This window comes from Leuciscus leuciscus (genome assembly GCF_965113295.1).
Source record: "Leuciscus leuciscus genome assembly, chromosome: 3".
Taxonomy (NCBI): domain Eukaryota; kingdom Metazoa; phylum Chordata; class Actinopteri; order Cypriniformes; family Leuciscidae; genus Leuciscus; species Leuciscus leuciscus.
The window spans coordinates 37,962,502-37,978,193 of NC_138727.1; the positions used below are offsets into that span (position 1 = coordinate 37,962,502).

At 36.9% G+C, this 15,692-nt stretch overlaps 2 protein-coding genes across 2 annotated transcripts in view; one reads left to right on the forward strand and one right to left on the reverse strand.

The window, feature by feature from the left end:
* The window catches only part of evi5l (ecotropic viral integration site 5 like), a 45,791-nt gene extending 42,325 nt beyond the window's left edge, over positions 1–3,466 (reverse strand). The window contains exon 1 of the mRNA XM_082163715.1: positions 3,244–3,466. The gene's annotated coding sequence lies outside the window, so the exon portion shown is untranslated. The remainder of the gene's footprint in view (positions 1–3,243) is intronic.
* Positions 3,467–4,820: 1,354 nt separating this feature from the next.
* ddx39aa (DEAD (Asp-Glu-Ala-Asp) box polypeptide 39Aa) lies at positions 4,821–14,367 on the forward strand. The gene is made up of 10 exons (XM_082163513.1): positions 4,821–4,930; positions 5,634–5,846; positions 7,844–7,971; positions 8,346–8,622; positions 8,711–8,829; positions 8,991–9,122; positions 9,211–9,320; positions 9,407–9,551; positions 9,694–9,841; positions 14,101–14,367. The coding sequence occupies exons 2-10, from the start codon at positions 5,639–5,641 to the stop codon at positions 14,115–14,117; spliced, it is 1,284 nt and encodes a 427-aa protein (XP_082019639.1). The 5' UTR covers positions 4,821–4,930; positions 5,634–5,638; the 3' UTR covers positions 14,118–14,367.
* Positions 14,368–15,692: the final 1,325 nt, after the last annotated feature.

Here is a 15,692-nt window from a genome sequence, read left to right on the forward strand (position 1 = left end):
ATAAACAATTCAGAAGGTAGAAAAAGAATAAGACATCTGCTGTGCAGCTGCAGTGAATTCAAATTAGTATGACTAAGTAAAACTCAACAAACAGCAGCAGCGGATGGAAACAGGAAAACGTAGTTACAGGCCCGTTATGATCGTCATGGTCAATGAGCCCCAGCTTCTCTGAAGCAAAGCCATCATCTTTCTGTCAGACACACTCAAAACCTTAAAAATACATGCAGGGTAAGCCCAGCCTTTACATTCATGTGCTGTTTGAAATGATGACGTGAAATTAGCCAGCAGCTGTAAACCAAGAGAAAGTGAGACAGTGCCAGAACACTTCAACACAACTACAGAAAGGAAAAGAGAGATACGGCGAATAAAAGAGGTCGCAGAGGGCGGATAATGCCTTTCTCTCTGGCTCTCTAGGGCATGTGTACTACATAACGGCTTGTTTGTCCTGATGAAATCACAACAGTAACCATATCAGTTTACCATTCACAGTTCACATGACCAATCAAGCACTGTATGTAAATCATGATGTCATTTCAGAGAAACACAGAGTGAAGTGCAGCCACTGGAACAAAAATGTGTCCACCGTTTATTTATATTAGTACAAAACGAAACGAGAGATCCAAAGAGTTTTAAGTTACATGGAAAAATCTGTTAACATTTCCAAAACAGCACAGGACCCAGTTGAAGTATGCGATTCGAAATCTGCAGTCTTTGCTCATTGGCACTAAATTCAGAACATTTGTGTGCCAATCATCCAAATTGTAAAAGCTATAGAACTAAGTACTCTGGAGCTGCAAGGCAATAATGTCATAACAATACTGACTGCATCACAAGAACACCAGCCGACTGGGTAAAATATAAATAGATAAATAAGGTTAATGTAGCTATGTTACTTGCTAAAAAACCTATTCCCTCCGAATACACAGTTTTCAATAGTGTATTCGTGTGTTCTATAGAGAAAGATGCTTTTTGTTGCGGAATGATGCAGCAATGACAGGTTTGAATGACAACTACCAACAGTGGCTAACTAGACCATGCTAACCAGCCAATACGTCAACCCTTGGAGAGATTATATGAATTTCCAGTTCAGTAAATTTTCCTTTTCTTTACTGTACCATCTTTACAATAACCTGAGTCTAACTGTTTCACCAAGCGAATACTGATGCAGCATGAGGGCATCAGTTAAGTTGTTCTAGTTAAGCTGGAACCCTAAGCAAATCATAATCTTCTCTAATGTCTTTAGAGTTCACACAACCTGTCGGACGCCTGGATTACCACATATTGTGTATGAAGAGCAAGGCCGTAACCACCATAGACACTGAGCAATAATTAGATATGGCCAAATCAAGTATCCCCTTCAATACTTGATATTCTTGACTTCATACACACTGCCTTGTTTGTTGTTAGGATGACAAAAGTTTAAAAAGTTACATTTTTAGGCCGGTCTGCCTTAGCGGTCTAAAATTGCTTGTCAATGTCAAAATGCTTGAGGTGGTCAATTAAAACAAAGAAGGCTGGATTTAGTGTTCACAGATTAGCCGAGAATGAATTGCAGCACAACATTTTAGTTTTAAAGGTGAAAGAGTGCGAGGTAAGATGTAAGTCGCTAAACATTTAATTTGACAACTGTTTTATGACAGAAATGTTAAACAACTGACAGTAATAGAGTACAATAGGACTAAAGGCGCACTGGGGTAAATAGCCATGTTGCCATTGATGCAAACTACTAATTTCTTTTTAAATCAAATGTAGTAAATAAATATAGGCAATTATTCATGTAATTCATAATCGAATGTGAAGAGACACGAAACATAAACAGAGACCTTTTCAGCATATTAGGCACAAGTTTAAGAGTGAATAGCCTATGTGAATATTATTTGCAAATAATTTAAAATCCTTAACAATAAATTCTAGTTGTTTAACTGTTTTATATGACCTTTACTATACCCTCCACAACCCCCCTCCCCCCCAAAAAAAATCAAGACATAGTTACGGCCTTGATGAAGAGGACTGAGATGATGAGGTTACTATTATCTTATCAGGCCTGGCTCTTTAAAAAATGTAATGGTTACAATGGTTAAGAAATTTTGCTCACACAGATTTAGTGACGTTGTTAATGACTCGAATAAAGCATGAAATAATGTCACATTCCAATACTTGTTAAGCAATAAAATATTACAATGACATATTTTTCACAGAATGATCACAATATCTACTTCTTTTAGAAAATAAATAAACAAATAATTATATAATCATGAATAAAAAAAGAAAATGACAAAAACAACGACATGAGATCCCACAAACCTTTTTTCTTTTAGCTGGTAGCACAACCACAGTCTATTCATTTGCTAAATACCAACTCAAACAAGTAAACTCTCCTCCTCCCAACCAAAACATGTAATCAGACTGCCCTTAATCATTAGGAAGAGCCAGACAATTAATCTCTTAAACTGTGACAAACCAAAATAAAAGGACATAACAGCTCACCAAGGCACATTTTCCTTTGGTTTGTCCAAAATGTCAATGACAAAAATGAAATGTGCATGACAGCCATGATGACAGTATGATGCATGTTTACGCTTCACATCGCGAAATATAAAATATAACAAGTCATAACATGCTCTTCAGGTCTTTCAAGAAGATAGGCTAAAAACAGCCATAGCCGATGGTCAACGACTTTTTACTACAATAAAGCCTGTAGTCCGGACTCAGCAAAACTGCATGCAAATGCACCACCACTGGGGATGCCAGTTCTTACTATAGGTGTGCAATGGATTAGCAACACATTATATTTGCTATTGCGTAGGGATTTTTGGTGATATGACTGTTCTGATTGTGCAGGGTTATTTACATTAAATGCAAGCGCCTTTGCAATGTAGAATTATAGCTGCACTGAATTCAAAGCCCAAAGACTTAAACGCAATGTGTATTTTGATGAATAGCTATTAAATTAGGTCACAATCACATTTGCTTCCGTGTACGATAATAAGGGGTGTGGATGAAGATTTTTCCCCCCATGGCAACTAGCAGATGGGCAGGCAGGCAAATCAGCCCTGCTGGTCCAGAGATGGGAGCACGAGTGTGATGCGCTGGAATTTCCCCGCTTTTCCCTAGACTCTCTTTGTCATATCACCCTGATTAACATTTTTTAAATAAAGCTTGTATACCAATGGATGAATGCACGCATAATATACCAGCCACCACACACTGTCAGTGATGGAAAATGCATAGAGCAATGCCCACCTGAATTTCGGTCTCATTACTGAAGCTGCTCCGGCGATCTTGCCATATTAAAGATGATCGGTCACAAAACCGGCAGATATCGGCAATCCTTTCTTGTACGAAACCGTTGGACCACTACGGTAAGGCAGGAAATGAATAGGGCACCATATTGGATTTATTGGATGTAGATGCTCATCTAGAGGAAAATATGAGTCGTCAGGGCGAGCTTCCTCAAGGAGAGCTGCGGTCAACGCCTACAAGAGAAAACCCCGCCCAAGTCCCGCCTACTACCTCTGCCGTGATTTAATAAAAATGCTGGTATAAATAATCATAAGCTATCTTATTACAATAAATACTCGATGAGAACCAATCCATAATGTGCATCTGTTTTCCGTTTATTTCACGGTCTCGTTCAAAATGAACCGTAGTGCAATGTTCTAACGTCAGCGGATCTCATGCGATTGACAAACGTTTGACCAATAGGAAGATAGACTAAACTGGAATAGCCATGATTGACAGCTCATCCCACCAATCCTTGATTTTTCTTAACCTCAGCCACACTGGGTAGCGGGCAGGTGATGTTGCGGTGTTGATTGGTGTAACTGTTCATACAGTTTTGTCCCGTTTATTATCTTCTAAAGATGAGCCACGTTGTTCTTTTTTTTTAACGATAATAATTACTGTAATGTCTCATAAATCAAAAAAAAAAAAAAAAAAATCTAGAGACCTATTATTTTTACTTCATAAAATTTAGTAAATGTAATATTTTAAGGTTTATTAATGATCCGCTCTTCTCTTTGTTAAGTGTATAGATCTAGTTCTATAGAGAATTCTTCATGGTTGTACACTATTGTGAAATCACTAGCGAAAATGTTTATGGTTTTCATTACAAACGATAAAAAAAAGTTTCAGAATTTCAGAATGTCACAGAAGGAAATTTAACCTGAGTTCAGTCAGTGTCACATATTTACGTGGTGGATAGTAGGCATTTATATTTTAGCAATTTATTTTTAATTTATATACTCCATTATTTATATATAAATTAATTAATTAATTCCATAACTATATGAATTTTCATTTTAAAGTGGAGTATCCCTTTAATACTTGTTAACTTTATGCAGTTAAATGGCAGTCTACTCTAAAACCATTAAACTTTTACACTAACCTCACATGTTTTATTTGTTTCCAAATTAGGCAGCCATTTATGTTCTGTATTGTCTATTTGAATGCCTTGTTATAAATCTGAAATATTGAAAATCTGACAATTATGACAACAAAGCTCTGGCTTTAGTGTTGTATAAACACATATAATAATATATTTTTTGTATAAAGTTTTTCCAAAAATTTCCAAAACCGAGGAATTTTATTTATTTTTATGAGGTCTTCGAGTTTTAGGTCGCACTGTTTATACCCATGGTTTATACTCATACCATACACGTTTGTCATTGAAGGCCAAAAATCTGAATGCATATAGTGACATCGTGTGGCCATTTTAGAGTATGAAGGCTGGCGACTGGTTTTTGGACCCGCCCACAACACCGACGCGCAATTGTGTTACCCAATCGCACGCAATGCGCTTCTTCTCAACTATCATTGACGTTGAATACAGCCAATGGGAGAGCTCGGTTTCTATATCCGGGAAGCGCTATAAACTTAAGGCCTAACCACAAGACTCCTGAGTGCCGACGTTCATTACAAACGTCGAAAGGTAATTTATGTTTTTCTTATACATTTACTAACCTTAATTTGTTAAACGCAGGATAATTAATGGTATTTACTTCCGGATTCAACCTTATTTTGGAGATACTTTTAGCAACAAATCTAAGTATCTAAACGGACAGTTGTAACGTTAGATACCTCGCGTTTCTCTAGCCGTGCAGCCTGCAAGGCTCTAAGCCTAAATGCGAACTCGAAACCCATTTGCGTCTAAACCGTTTCGTATTTCATGGCTTCCCATGTATCAAAAAACTTAGTAGTCATGGATATTCTACATACTTTTGAAGAATGCGGATTGTGCCGCTGGTTTAGATCAGAAGATCGGTTTAGATGCATAGATGGGACAGTGAATGGCGGCTCTATTGTCTACACGCTGAGCGGCAGGCAGTCAATCGGCTAACTTAAATTAGAGCAGGTTGAACGTGTATAGCAACTTGTATCATGGTTAACCGTTTCAGTTTTAACATTGAGTAGGTAGAACTGATAAAAAAAACAATATGAGTGCTCATTTAACGTTAAACATAGTTTCGATGAGCTGGATAATGCCATATTATATCCATTCATTAGCTTGGGCTTTTTAAAAACGGTGAGCAGCATTTTTTCGTGGAGGTAACTTAAGTTAACAGTTATAGATCTGTATAGTTGGCACAACCATGTTATTTACATCTCTGCATTCCCTCTTGTTTCTCCCAAAGTTACCATGGCCGAAAACGATGTTGATAATGAGCTGTTGGACTACGAGGAAGACGAGGAGCCGCAGACCGCCGTGGACAGTGTCGTCCCAGCCGGCAAGAAGGAGGTGAAAGGCTCATACGTCTCCATTCACAGCTCCGGCTTCCGCGATTTCCTCCTGAAACCAGAGTTGCTCCGAGCAATCGTCGACTGTGGCTTCGAGCATCCTTCTGAGGGTGAGGATTTGTGTAAAAGTTTAATGGTTTTAGAGTAGACTGCCATATAACTGCATAAAGTTAACAAGTATTAAAGGGATACTCCACTTTAAAATGAAAATTCTGTCATCATATACTCACCCTCATGTTGTTTCAAACCTGTAGGAATTTCTTTCTTCTGCTCAACAGAAAGGAAGATATTTAGAAGAATATCAGTAACCAGACAGTTTCTGGTCTCATTGACTTCCATAGTAGGAAAAAAATATACTATGGAAGTCAATGAGACCAGAAACTGTCTGGTTACTGATATTCTTCTAAATATCTTCCTTTCTGTGGGTGAGGGTGAGTATATGATGACAGAATTTTCATTTTAAAGTGGAGTATCCCTTTAAGGGATGCACCGATAGGATTTAGTTTTTTGGCCTATACAATTTTAACAAACAACTATTGGCCCATACCGATACCGGTCAATTGCTCTCTTATTTTAACTTTTGTCATTAAAATAGATTGATAGATTTTGATCATGTTTTAACATGCCTTTTTCATGCTATGGCTGATATGCCGATGTTTTTCGTTTGATCAAATATCGGCTGATACATGGGTGCATCTCTGCCCTGATTTTACCGACAGGGCTTAGATTAAGCCAGGATTAGACCTTCGTTCAAACATCGAGACAAAACAATGATTATGGCTGTGATAGTGGCTGTTTTTTTTACTCTTCTTTTAAGAGAACAGACTTTTTACCTGAATATGCCAAGACTGTGTTTTTTTGTTTGTTTTTTTTTTGCCTAAATTTGTGTGTATATAACCATTTAAAGGGATAGTTCACCTTAAAATAGAAATTATGTACCAAACAGTTGATGGGCCCCATTGACTTCCATAGTATATTTTTTTTCTCTATACTATGGTAGTCAATGTGGCCCATCAACTTTTTGGTTACCCATATTCCTCAATTTTATCTTGTTCAGCAAAAGATAGAAATTTATATGGATTTGTAAGTACTTGAGGGTGAGTAAATTACATCATTTTAATTTTTGGTTTTGAGCACTCCCATTTTGTCACAATTAGCAACAAAAATAACTAAATTTAGTACTTGCGAGCTATTTGTGAGGTGGCTTTGTGTGCGTGTTTTGAGTACGTGACCGCACCATCTCTCAAAGAGTGCGCAAGTGCTGAACGCTTTAATGTTTAAATTGGCAAGATTTAAAAAGATGTGCAAGTTGTTAACTTTAGTGATGATACTGTGCAATTGTCAATTCTTCCAACCGTGCAGCTCGCTTGTGTTGCAGATGTGATGTTAAGCCATTTGTTCATTTTGAGAAGGTGCTGATTCACTCATGCAGTTTGAGAAGTTACGTCTCACAGAAAGTTTTCAAATTACTGATTTTTCAAAAGATATTTAATAAAGATGTTAGAATTGTACATCACCTTCAGCATTACAGAAATTCAGAGGGAACTGCTGCAAGCATGTCGTTGATGCCATGCCTCTCACGGCAGGCTTTATGCGTCCTCCACATGAAATCGGTTTCTGAGATTGGCAAATTGAGAGATCACAGATTGTCATTAGAAGCAAATAGCTATCGGTAGCCGATCAATTGGAGCACCCCTAGCAAACTTATTACAGATATTTGGGCACATTTTGGGAAAATATTTTACATTTCACATATACCTCAACACCCAAATCTAAAAAAAAGGGTTGAACAAATGCTAATTTGGTAAAAATATAAACTCTGAACTAAATGAAAGCTAACTAGCAGCAATGATAATTTTACGTTTTCTAATTTTTCTTCTTCAAAATGCAATGCATGCTGGGAACTTGTACAACGTAAATTGTTTGTTCAGATGTTTTTTTTTTGTAGAGTATTCTTGGTCAGGTTGCACTTTTTTTTTGTGAAAAACTGACTCCTACTTTATAATCTTTGTTCAAGCTACTTTTTTATTTATTTTACATTCGTTAGAACTTTTTTTAAAGTACGTTTTCTTTTCTTAATGTATTTTTGTTTTTCTCCTTTCCTTAGTCCAGCATGAGTGCATTCCACAAGCCATCCTGGGCATGGACATCCTGTGCCAGGCAAAGTCTGGTATGGGAAAAACTGCCGTATTTGTGCTTGCCACACTCCAACAGATTGAGCCAGTCGATGGGCAGGTGTGTGTTAATTGCATTACTATCTCAAAAACAGATATATTGTCAAGGAATGTTGAGGCACATTGTCATGAGCTAGATAAGTAAGCTAGTTTGCTTAACTTTTTGCCTGGCCGGACTAACATTGTTCCAATAAATGATTTATTTCTCTATTGATCTCAGAATTCTTTTTAGGTTTAGCATTAAATCTTCCCACTTGCAAGAAAAAACAGCAGTGGACTAGAATTCATTTTCATCTGGGTCTATGCTGTGGTTTTCTATCCCGTTGCAGACTGTTATCTTGGATTTAAAAACTAGTATCAGTTCTTGTTGTAGTTATGGAAGGCGAAGTCAGCTACATTTTTAAAACCGCCATTTTGTCATTGTCTTCTCTGCAGGTTTCTGTGTTGGTTATGTGCCACACACGTGAACTGGCCTTCCAGATCAGTAAAGAGTACGAGCGCTTCTCCAAGTACATGTCCAACGTTAAGTGTGCCGTCTTCTTCGGTGGCTTGTCCATAAAAAAGGATGAGGATGTGTTGAAAAAGAGCTGCCCTCATATTGTGGTGGGAACACCAGGGAGGATTCTTGCCCTTATTCGCAACAAGACCTTGAACCTCAAAAATGTCAAACACTTTGTTTTGGATGAATGTGACAAGATGCTGGAGCAGCTGGGTGAGTTTTTATTTTTTAATATTGCATGGGCTGCTATGTGGATGTTTTTCCCATTCACCAGAGGTCTAACTGTGCGATTGTGTATTAGATATGAGACGGGATGTCCAGGATATCTTCAGACTGACGCCTCACGAGAAGCAGTGCATGATGTTCAGTGCCACGTTAAGCAAAGAGATCAGACCGGTCTGTCGCAAATTCATGCAAGACGTGAGTCATCCTTTTCTCTTCTTATAAATGCATTTTAATTTTCAATTTTAATTAGGGTTGTGCAGTTTTGTCTATGGATGTACCTGCGGTCCTCAAACTCTAATCAGAGACCGTTTGATCGAAGGTGTTCTGAAATGTAAAGCTTCTTTCTCTTCTTACAGCCAATGGAGGTGTTTGTTGATGATGAGACTAAGCTTACGCTGCATGGTCTTCAGCAATACTATGTCAAACTGAAAGACAGTGAAAAGAACCGCAAACTGTTTGACCTTCTTGACGTTCTTGAGTTCAACCAGGTGACTGTCATTTCATCATGTTTTTACAGTCATTTGCTTTGAAAGTGGGCCCTTGTCAACTCAAACGGTTTGTTTGGATGTAATATAGGTGGTGATATTTGTCAAGTCAGTTCCACGCTGTGTGGCTCTGTCTCAGCTGCTGGTGGAACAGAATTTTCCAGCCATTGCGATCCACAGGGGAATGGCTCAGGAAGAAAGGTAAGACACTTGTTGATCCCATGATATTGCAATGGTTGGGTGAGAAATGCAAATTCTGAAATCATTTCTCATTCTCTCCCCTGCAGATTGTCTCGGTATCAACAGTTTAAAGACTTTCAACGGCGGATCCTGGTGGCTACTAATCTTTTTGGCCGTGGGATGGATATTGAGCGTGTTAATATAGTTTTCAACTATGACATGCCTGAGGACTCAGACACATACCTACACAGGGTATTTATGCATCATGCGCTGTGGCATTCTATTTTTCACCAATACTAAAAGTGTAATAACTGCCCAACCTCAAGATTAAAACTAGGACTGGGCTTGGAAACATGGACAACTTAAAGAGTGTTAAACTTATTCTATCTTTTAGGTTGCTCGTGCTGGTAGGTTTGGCACAAAAGGATTGGCTGTCACCTTTGTGTCAGATGAGACTGATGCTAAGATCCTGAATGATGTGCAGGACCGTTTTGAAGTCAATGTAGCTGAGTTGCCTGAGGAAATTGACATCTCCACCTACAGTAAGAAATCAGCACAAGAAATGTGCATTTAAATGTTCTAATTATGTTGATCTTTCTGTGGGTTTAAGATGGAGGTGGCCTGATAAAACCTTGAGTATCTGCTAATCCAAAACATATATATATATATATATATATATATATTTATATATTATTTATTTATTTATTTTTTTGCGAGATCATACCTCATTAACTTGCGAACTACACACTGCTTCATTATAAATGGAGAAAACAGGAAAAAATAGGCTAAAATGTTTTATATATATATATATATATATGTAAAATTTAAAAAGGGGGAGAAGGGCTCTGAGCTCGGAATGTGGCCCGAACCCAGAGTACTCCCCCCGTAACTCTGGTTATGATAGTAACCAGGCTAGTGTGAGAAGATGGGGTGGTGGAGGGATGCAGAAAAAAATTGTCAAGGAACATGGATGAGTCGGCTACGTAGTTAAAGGCCTCCTCTCCTTCTGATTGGATGAATCATTTGAACGTTCTCCTCCTGAACTTTAATAAAACATCATTAAAGGTGCATGTTTATTTTTATTTTATTGGCCTACACTCCAATCAACACTCACCGGGATCTCCCAGCTAATTAGGTGCTGAGACCTATGTAACAATCCAAAAATGCAAAAAAGGTCTGCACTCTAAAAATATTTTATTGTAAACAGGAGATAAAGTTAACAAACGGTTCGGCTCTTTGCATTCGTCAGTGTTGTTAATTGGCCTACAAACTTGATGGATGTGAATGAACAAATACATTTGCTGTGTTTTTGTGCAAAACTATCGTAATATAAAAGGCTCCAATGCATAGCGACACATGTTTTTGCGCATTCCAGACGCAGAATGTTGGGATTTGAAGAGTCACTGGCAAGCCTAGCTCTGTAAGCAATACGTTTATAGCAGAGCATAAAGAGAAGAGATAGTGTTCAATCCCACAATATTTTCAACGATATATGACAGGTTTATCTGTTATGAACTAAGATTTTACAGGTCAAATTTTCATGTAAGTTTTTTTTTTTTTTGCTATATGAAAATGGAGCACTTCTAATATGTCAGCAAATTTAAAAGCACTTGTTAAAGGTATAGCGGAGGATGTTTTACTTCCTGGTGGGTAGTCTAAACTATTGGTCCTCCTAATTGTCAATCATTCTGGTGAATCAATTAAACTTTTCAAAAAGTGGAGAGGGCGGGTCTTATCTAAAATTTGGAAAGATCCTCCGCTATACCTTTAAGTCATGGTCATATTCCCTATATTCACTGTAAAGCCAAGCTTCTAAGCTTTAAACAGGGTTCGTACGGTCATGAAAAACCTGGAAAAGTCATGGAATTTTAAAATGGCAATTTCCAGGCCTGGAAAAGTTTTGGAAAATGAATAAACTCAGAAAGTTTTGGAAAAGTCATGGAAATTTGTTTTTCAAAATATCCGTGTACTTGAATTTGTTTAATTAATAATATTGGTGAAACAAATTGCAATACTTTTTTCGTTAGAGTGATCAGTCGAATCACGTGACTCACTTGCGGCGGATTTTGATTGTAGGTGGGCCTCCAGCAAACTAGATGGGCCAAAAGAAATGGGTTCCCCTTCATGTCCGTTTCAGCGCTTTTCTGCGGCACTGAGGACAGCGACTAGTAGCCATACCTGTGTGGCTCTTGTGTCGCTGTCCTCAGCTCAGTGCTTCAAATGAAAATAAGCTGCTTTGCGTTTTCATATTAGCTATAGGCTAGCTACCGTCTGTATGCGCCTTTCCATTACAGATTTGAGCAAAACTTTTTTTTTTCTTCTAAATATCGATAAATAACTATTGCAAAATGACGGCGTTTCCATTAACCGATGTTAAGCAACTAAAACTTATTTTTTTCCTCTCGCGATCAGTCATTCCAAAAATCATGGCAACGGAGGACGTTAGTAGGTTTATATCTCAGCCACCGCCCTACAAATTATTATTATTAATGGAAGGAGACGTGTCTTATCCAAGCATTAATGTCAGGGAAAGACCCTTATGAAAAACAGCACATATAGGCTAAGTTTCTTCATGTTTCTCCCTTGATTGTGATGACTTTTTGCCTCTTTGTTAAACATTTAAAATATATACAAATTAATATGGATGATTTTTTCTTTAAAAAAAATTCTTTTGTCTTTTATTTTCCGTGTTGGCATTTATGAGGAAAAAACAATGTTACGTGACCGTTCTCCATTACGGTAATGAGTGCTCTGAATGCGGCACTAAAAGACTTTAAAACTTACACAGAGACCTCAAACAGAAAGCACAAAGCCTTTTTCAAAAAAATTCGTTTTGTATTAATTGTATCTTGATTTTAAAATATGTTTCATTAACCAATTGCTTAATAAATAAAAAGTAAATAGCAGAAAATAGATAATCACGACACAGTGGCGCCGGAGTGAACTGGAGCTTAAGCTATCATCCATGAACCGAAACTCAGCGTAAAAGGTAGCCTACTCGCCTCACAGACCTAAACAAAACTGAAATAGGCCTATATCTATTATCTACAGAAATCTCTACTTTTAAACAGAACCATTCAAAACAAAATAAAACGATGTAGCCTAATCCGTATGAAATGTGCATTTCTCTCCGGCGTGTTCACTACTAAGAAGATCGCGAGTCAGTCAACTTCGTCTTTGCAGTCGACACAGAAAACACTTGTTTATTAATAAACAATTAAAATTGAGAGAGAGAGAGAATATATGATTAGTTTGACTCATTTTGAGGACTTATAATGATCTGTTAAGATAGAACGTTCACCGAATTCTGATTAGTCGAGAGGATTTATCCGTTTAGGCTAAAAATAGGGTCGGCGCTTCTCGGTTTGGAAAGAAACTGCATCTTGCAGTGGCCTACATTTTAAACAAGGAAATATAGCGATTTGGCATGAAACGTTGATGGAGCAGTGAATAGGGACAATCTCGTTTTTTTTTATGGCGTTTATCGCGTTTTGGAAAAGAGCTCTTCAAGCACATTTTTATGGAAGCTTGTTTCCGCCACAGAATAAAACATTTTAAAAGATAATTGCGACTTTTTATCTCACAATTGCGAGTTTACATCTCGCAATTCTGACTTTATTTATCAGAATTGCGAGATATAAAGTCAGAATTGCGTGTTATAAAGTCAGAATTGCGAGATATAAAGTCAGATTTGCGTGAAATAAAGTCGCAATTGCGTGTTATAAAGTCAGAATTGCGTCTTATAAAGTCAGAATTCTGACTTTTTTTCTCGCAATTGCGACTTTATATCACGCAATTCTGACTTTATATCTCGCAATTCTGACTTTATAACACACAATTCTGATTTTATATCTCGCAATTCTGACTTTATAACACGCAATTCTGACTTTATATCTCGCAATTCTGACTTTATAACACGCAATTGGGAGATATAAAGTCAGAATTGCATGATATAAAGTCGCAATTGCGTGTTATAAATTCAGAATTGTGAGATATAAACTATTCTGAAAAAAAAAATCCGTCTTTTTCCCCCTTAGAATTGGACTTTATATCTCACAATTGTGAGTTTATATCTCACAATTCTGAGAAAAGATGTCAGAATTGCGAGATATAAACTCGCAATTATGTGTTATAAAGTCAGAATTGCGTGACATAAAGTCGCAATTGCCAGAAAAAATTCTGACAATATCTCGCAATTCTGACTTTATAACACGCAATTGTGACTTTATTTCACGCAATTCTGACTTTATATCTCGCAATTCTGAGAAATAAAGTCGCAATTATTATTATTTATTTATTATTCAGTGGCGGAAACAAGCTTCCATACCCGCCCGCAAGGAGTTCATTATCCTATGGATTTACGTTAATAAATGTCTAAGGAGTTGTCAGGGTTTGACATTATTTGTGTTACTGTGCCAGCATATTTGAATAAATATTTATTTTGTATTAAAACATTGCTTGTTCATTTATTTTATTCAAGATATGGGGTGGTAAATTTGAACATGGATTTTTATTCTTATTTTACATGTATACACAGACATTTTATGGAACATTATGTCATGAATATTTACCTTTAAGTCATGGAAAAGTCATGGAAAAGTCATGGAAATTTAATGGTAAAAATGTGTACGAACCCTGTTTAAAACTACACCTATTTTGTGTTGGTTAAGTAACGTGATCACTTTTGATTTAAGAGGTTAACAATTAATTGATCGTTAATATAAATCATGATTGATTATGGGAATTTATGTGAATCGACATCCCTATTCCTAATGCTGCTTTTTTCTTTGTCTCTCTCTAGTTGAGCAGTCCAGATGAGCTAGATGTGTGCTGAAGTGAATGGTGGTGGTTGTCCAGCTCTCCGTATCTGTGTCTCAGTGTAGTTTCTGTGACAGCGGAAGAGAGAACCGGCCATTTTATTTTCATATGATCATGCCCTGAAAGCCTCTTTTTCCATTTTGTGTATTTTATTTTATTGTTCCAGGGGATTGGTGGGGAGTTCTTTTTTACTTCTGTTAATTGTGGTTGTTTGATGGATTGAGAATTAAAAACATTTTATACTATATAATTTGTCTGTATGGTATTTAAAATTATAAAAAAAATTAAGTGTCAATTTTCATTGTTAATGCTTTCTTCCATTAGTTTAATGGATAGACAGCTTAAAAGTAAGCTATTTTTCTGTTGTGCTTTTAAAAACATTGTTCTGTTTTTTGAGTGATCTAGAATGTCAACTGGCTCCTCAACATCTTCAGTGATATTGGGGTTGAACTAACTGGAATAAGGGGTTTAGTCGGCAATAGTGAAGAACTACACCTCCATAATCCTTAAGAATAACAGATAAAAAGAATTGATATCACGGAAACATGGCTTTATATTGCACTACTTAATAATTTTTAAGGGGCCAACTTAAAGTGCGTGGGCACCTCTTGAAATCGTTGGCGTTCTTATTTTTTTTCCGCTGCTGCTTCCGTATGGAAGTCTATGGCCGCCCATAGAACCACTTGTGGGAAAGTTATGAAATTTGGCACACTGATAGAGGACAGTCTGAACAGTCACCATAGCAAATTTGGAGTCTCTAACTCAATCCCTTTAGCGCCACCAGGGGCCTGTTTCAGAAAGGAGGTTCAACCAACTCTGAGTTAAAACTTGAACTCTGAGTTGACTTACCCTGAGGTGGGAAACTCTGAGTTTTCGGTTACAGAACAGCTGAAATGAGTTAGTTCAATCAACTCTGAGTTGACCTACTCTGAGTTAAGCGCGTGCACCACAACTATAAAAAGCCATTATCAATGGAGCACAGATATTATTATGAGTCACCATGGCAACAGCGCCAGACAAAAAGAGGTCTGCACGTTTCTCACCTTTACATTTTAATTAGTTATACAGTGTTGGGTGTAATTAATTACCAAGTAATCTAAATACTGCAATTTAATTAAAGGGATTTCTCTTAATTATTCTGTAATTTAAAGTAAAATCTGATGTAATTGCATTAGACTATAGAACAATTCTGTATATTTAACATACATTTTTAAAAGGTATATTTTTAATGTAACCTTCTCCCTCTACACACTTTGGTCAATTCAAGAATAATTCATGCAATTGTATATTGTTTATTTGAAAGCATTAAAAGGGCAGTTTCTTGTCTCTCTTTGTATTGTTCAAGTGGTTGAGGTTGATATGGGATTTAGTAATTAGTAATAAGTAGACATTCATCTAATTACACTGTTGAAGATAGTTAGTAATACAAGTAACTTACTCAACTGTTATAATATCAGAGGTGAAAGAACTGTATGTTATTCAACTTAATTTTAATTTTCATGTAGGGGCAATCCTGCGGGCATTAAAAGAACATGGCAGCAGCTGAAAATGAAATATAAAAACATAATTCAATCA

What these genes read in the sequence shown, in the direction of transcription:
- ddx39aa (XM_082163513.1), top strand. Translation starts at nt 5,639, where the DNA reads ATGGCCGAAAACGATGTTGATAATGAGCTGTTGGACTACGAGGAAGAC. An exon ending in CTTCGAGCATCCTTCTGAGG is followed by an intron (nt 5,847 to 7,843) that starts GTGAGGATTTGT and finishes TCCTTTCCTTAG; the next exon opens with TCCAGCATGAGTGCATTCCA. An exon ending in GTCGCAAATTCATGCAAGAC is followed by an intron (nt 8,830 to 8,990) that starts GTGAGTCATCCT and finishes CTCTTCTTACAG; the next exon opens with CCAATGGAGGTGTTTGTTGA.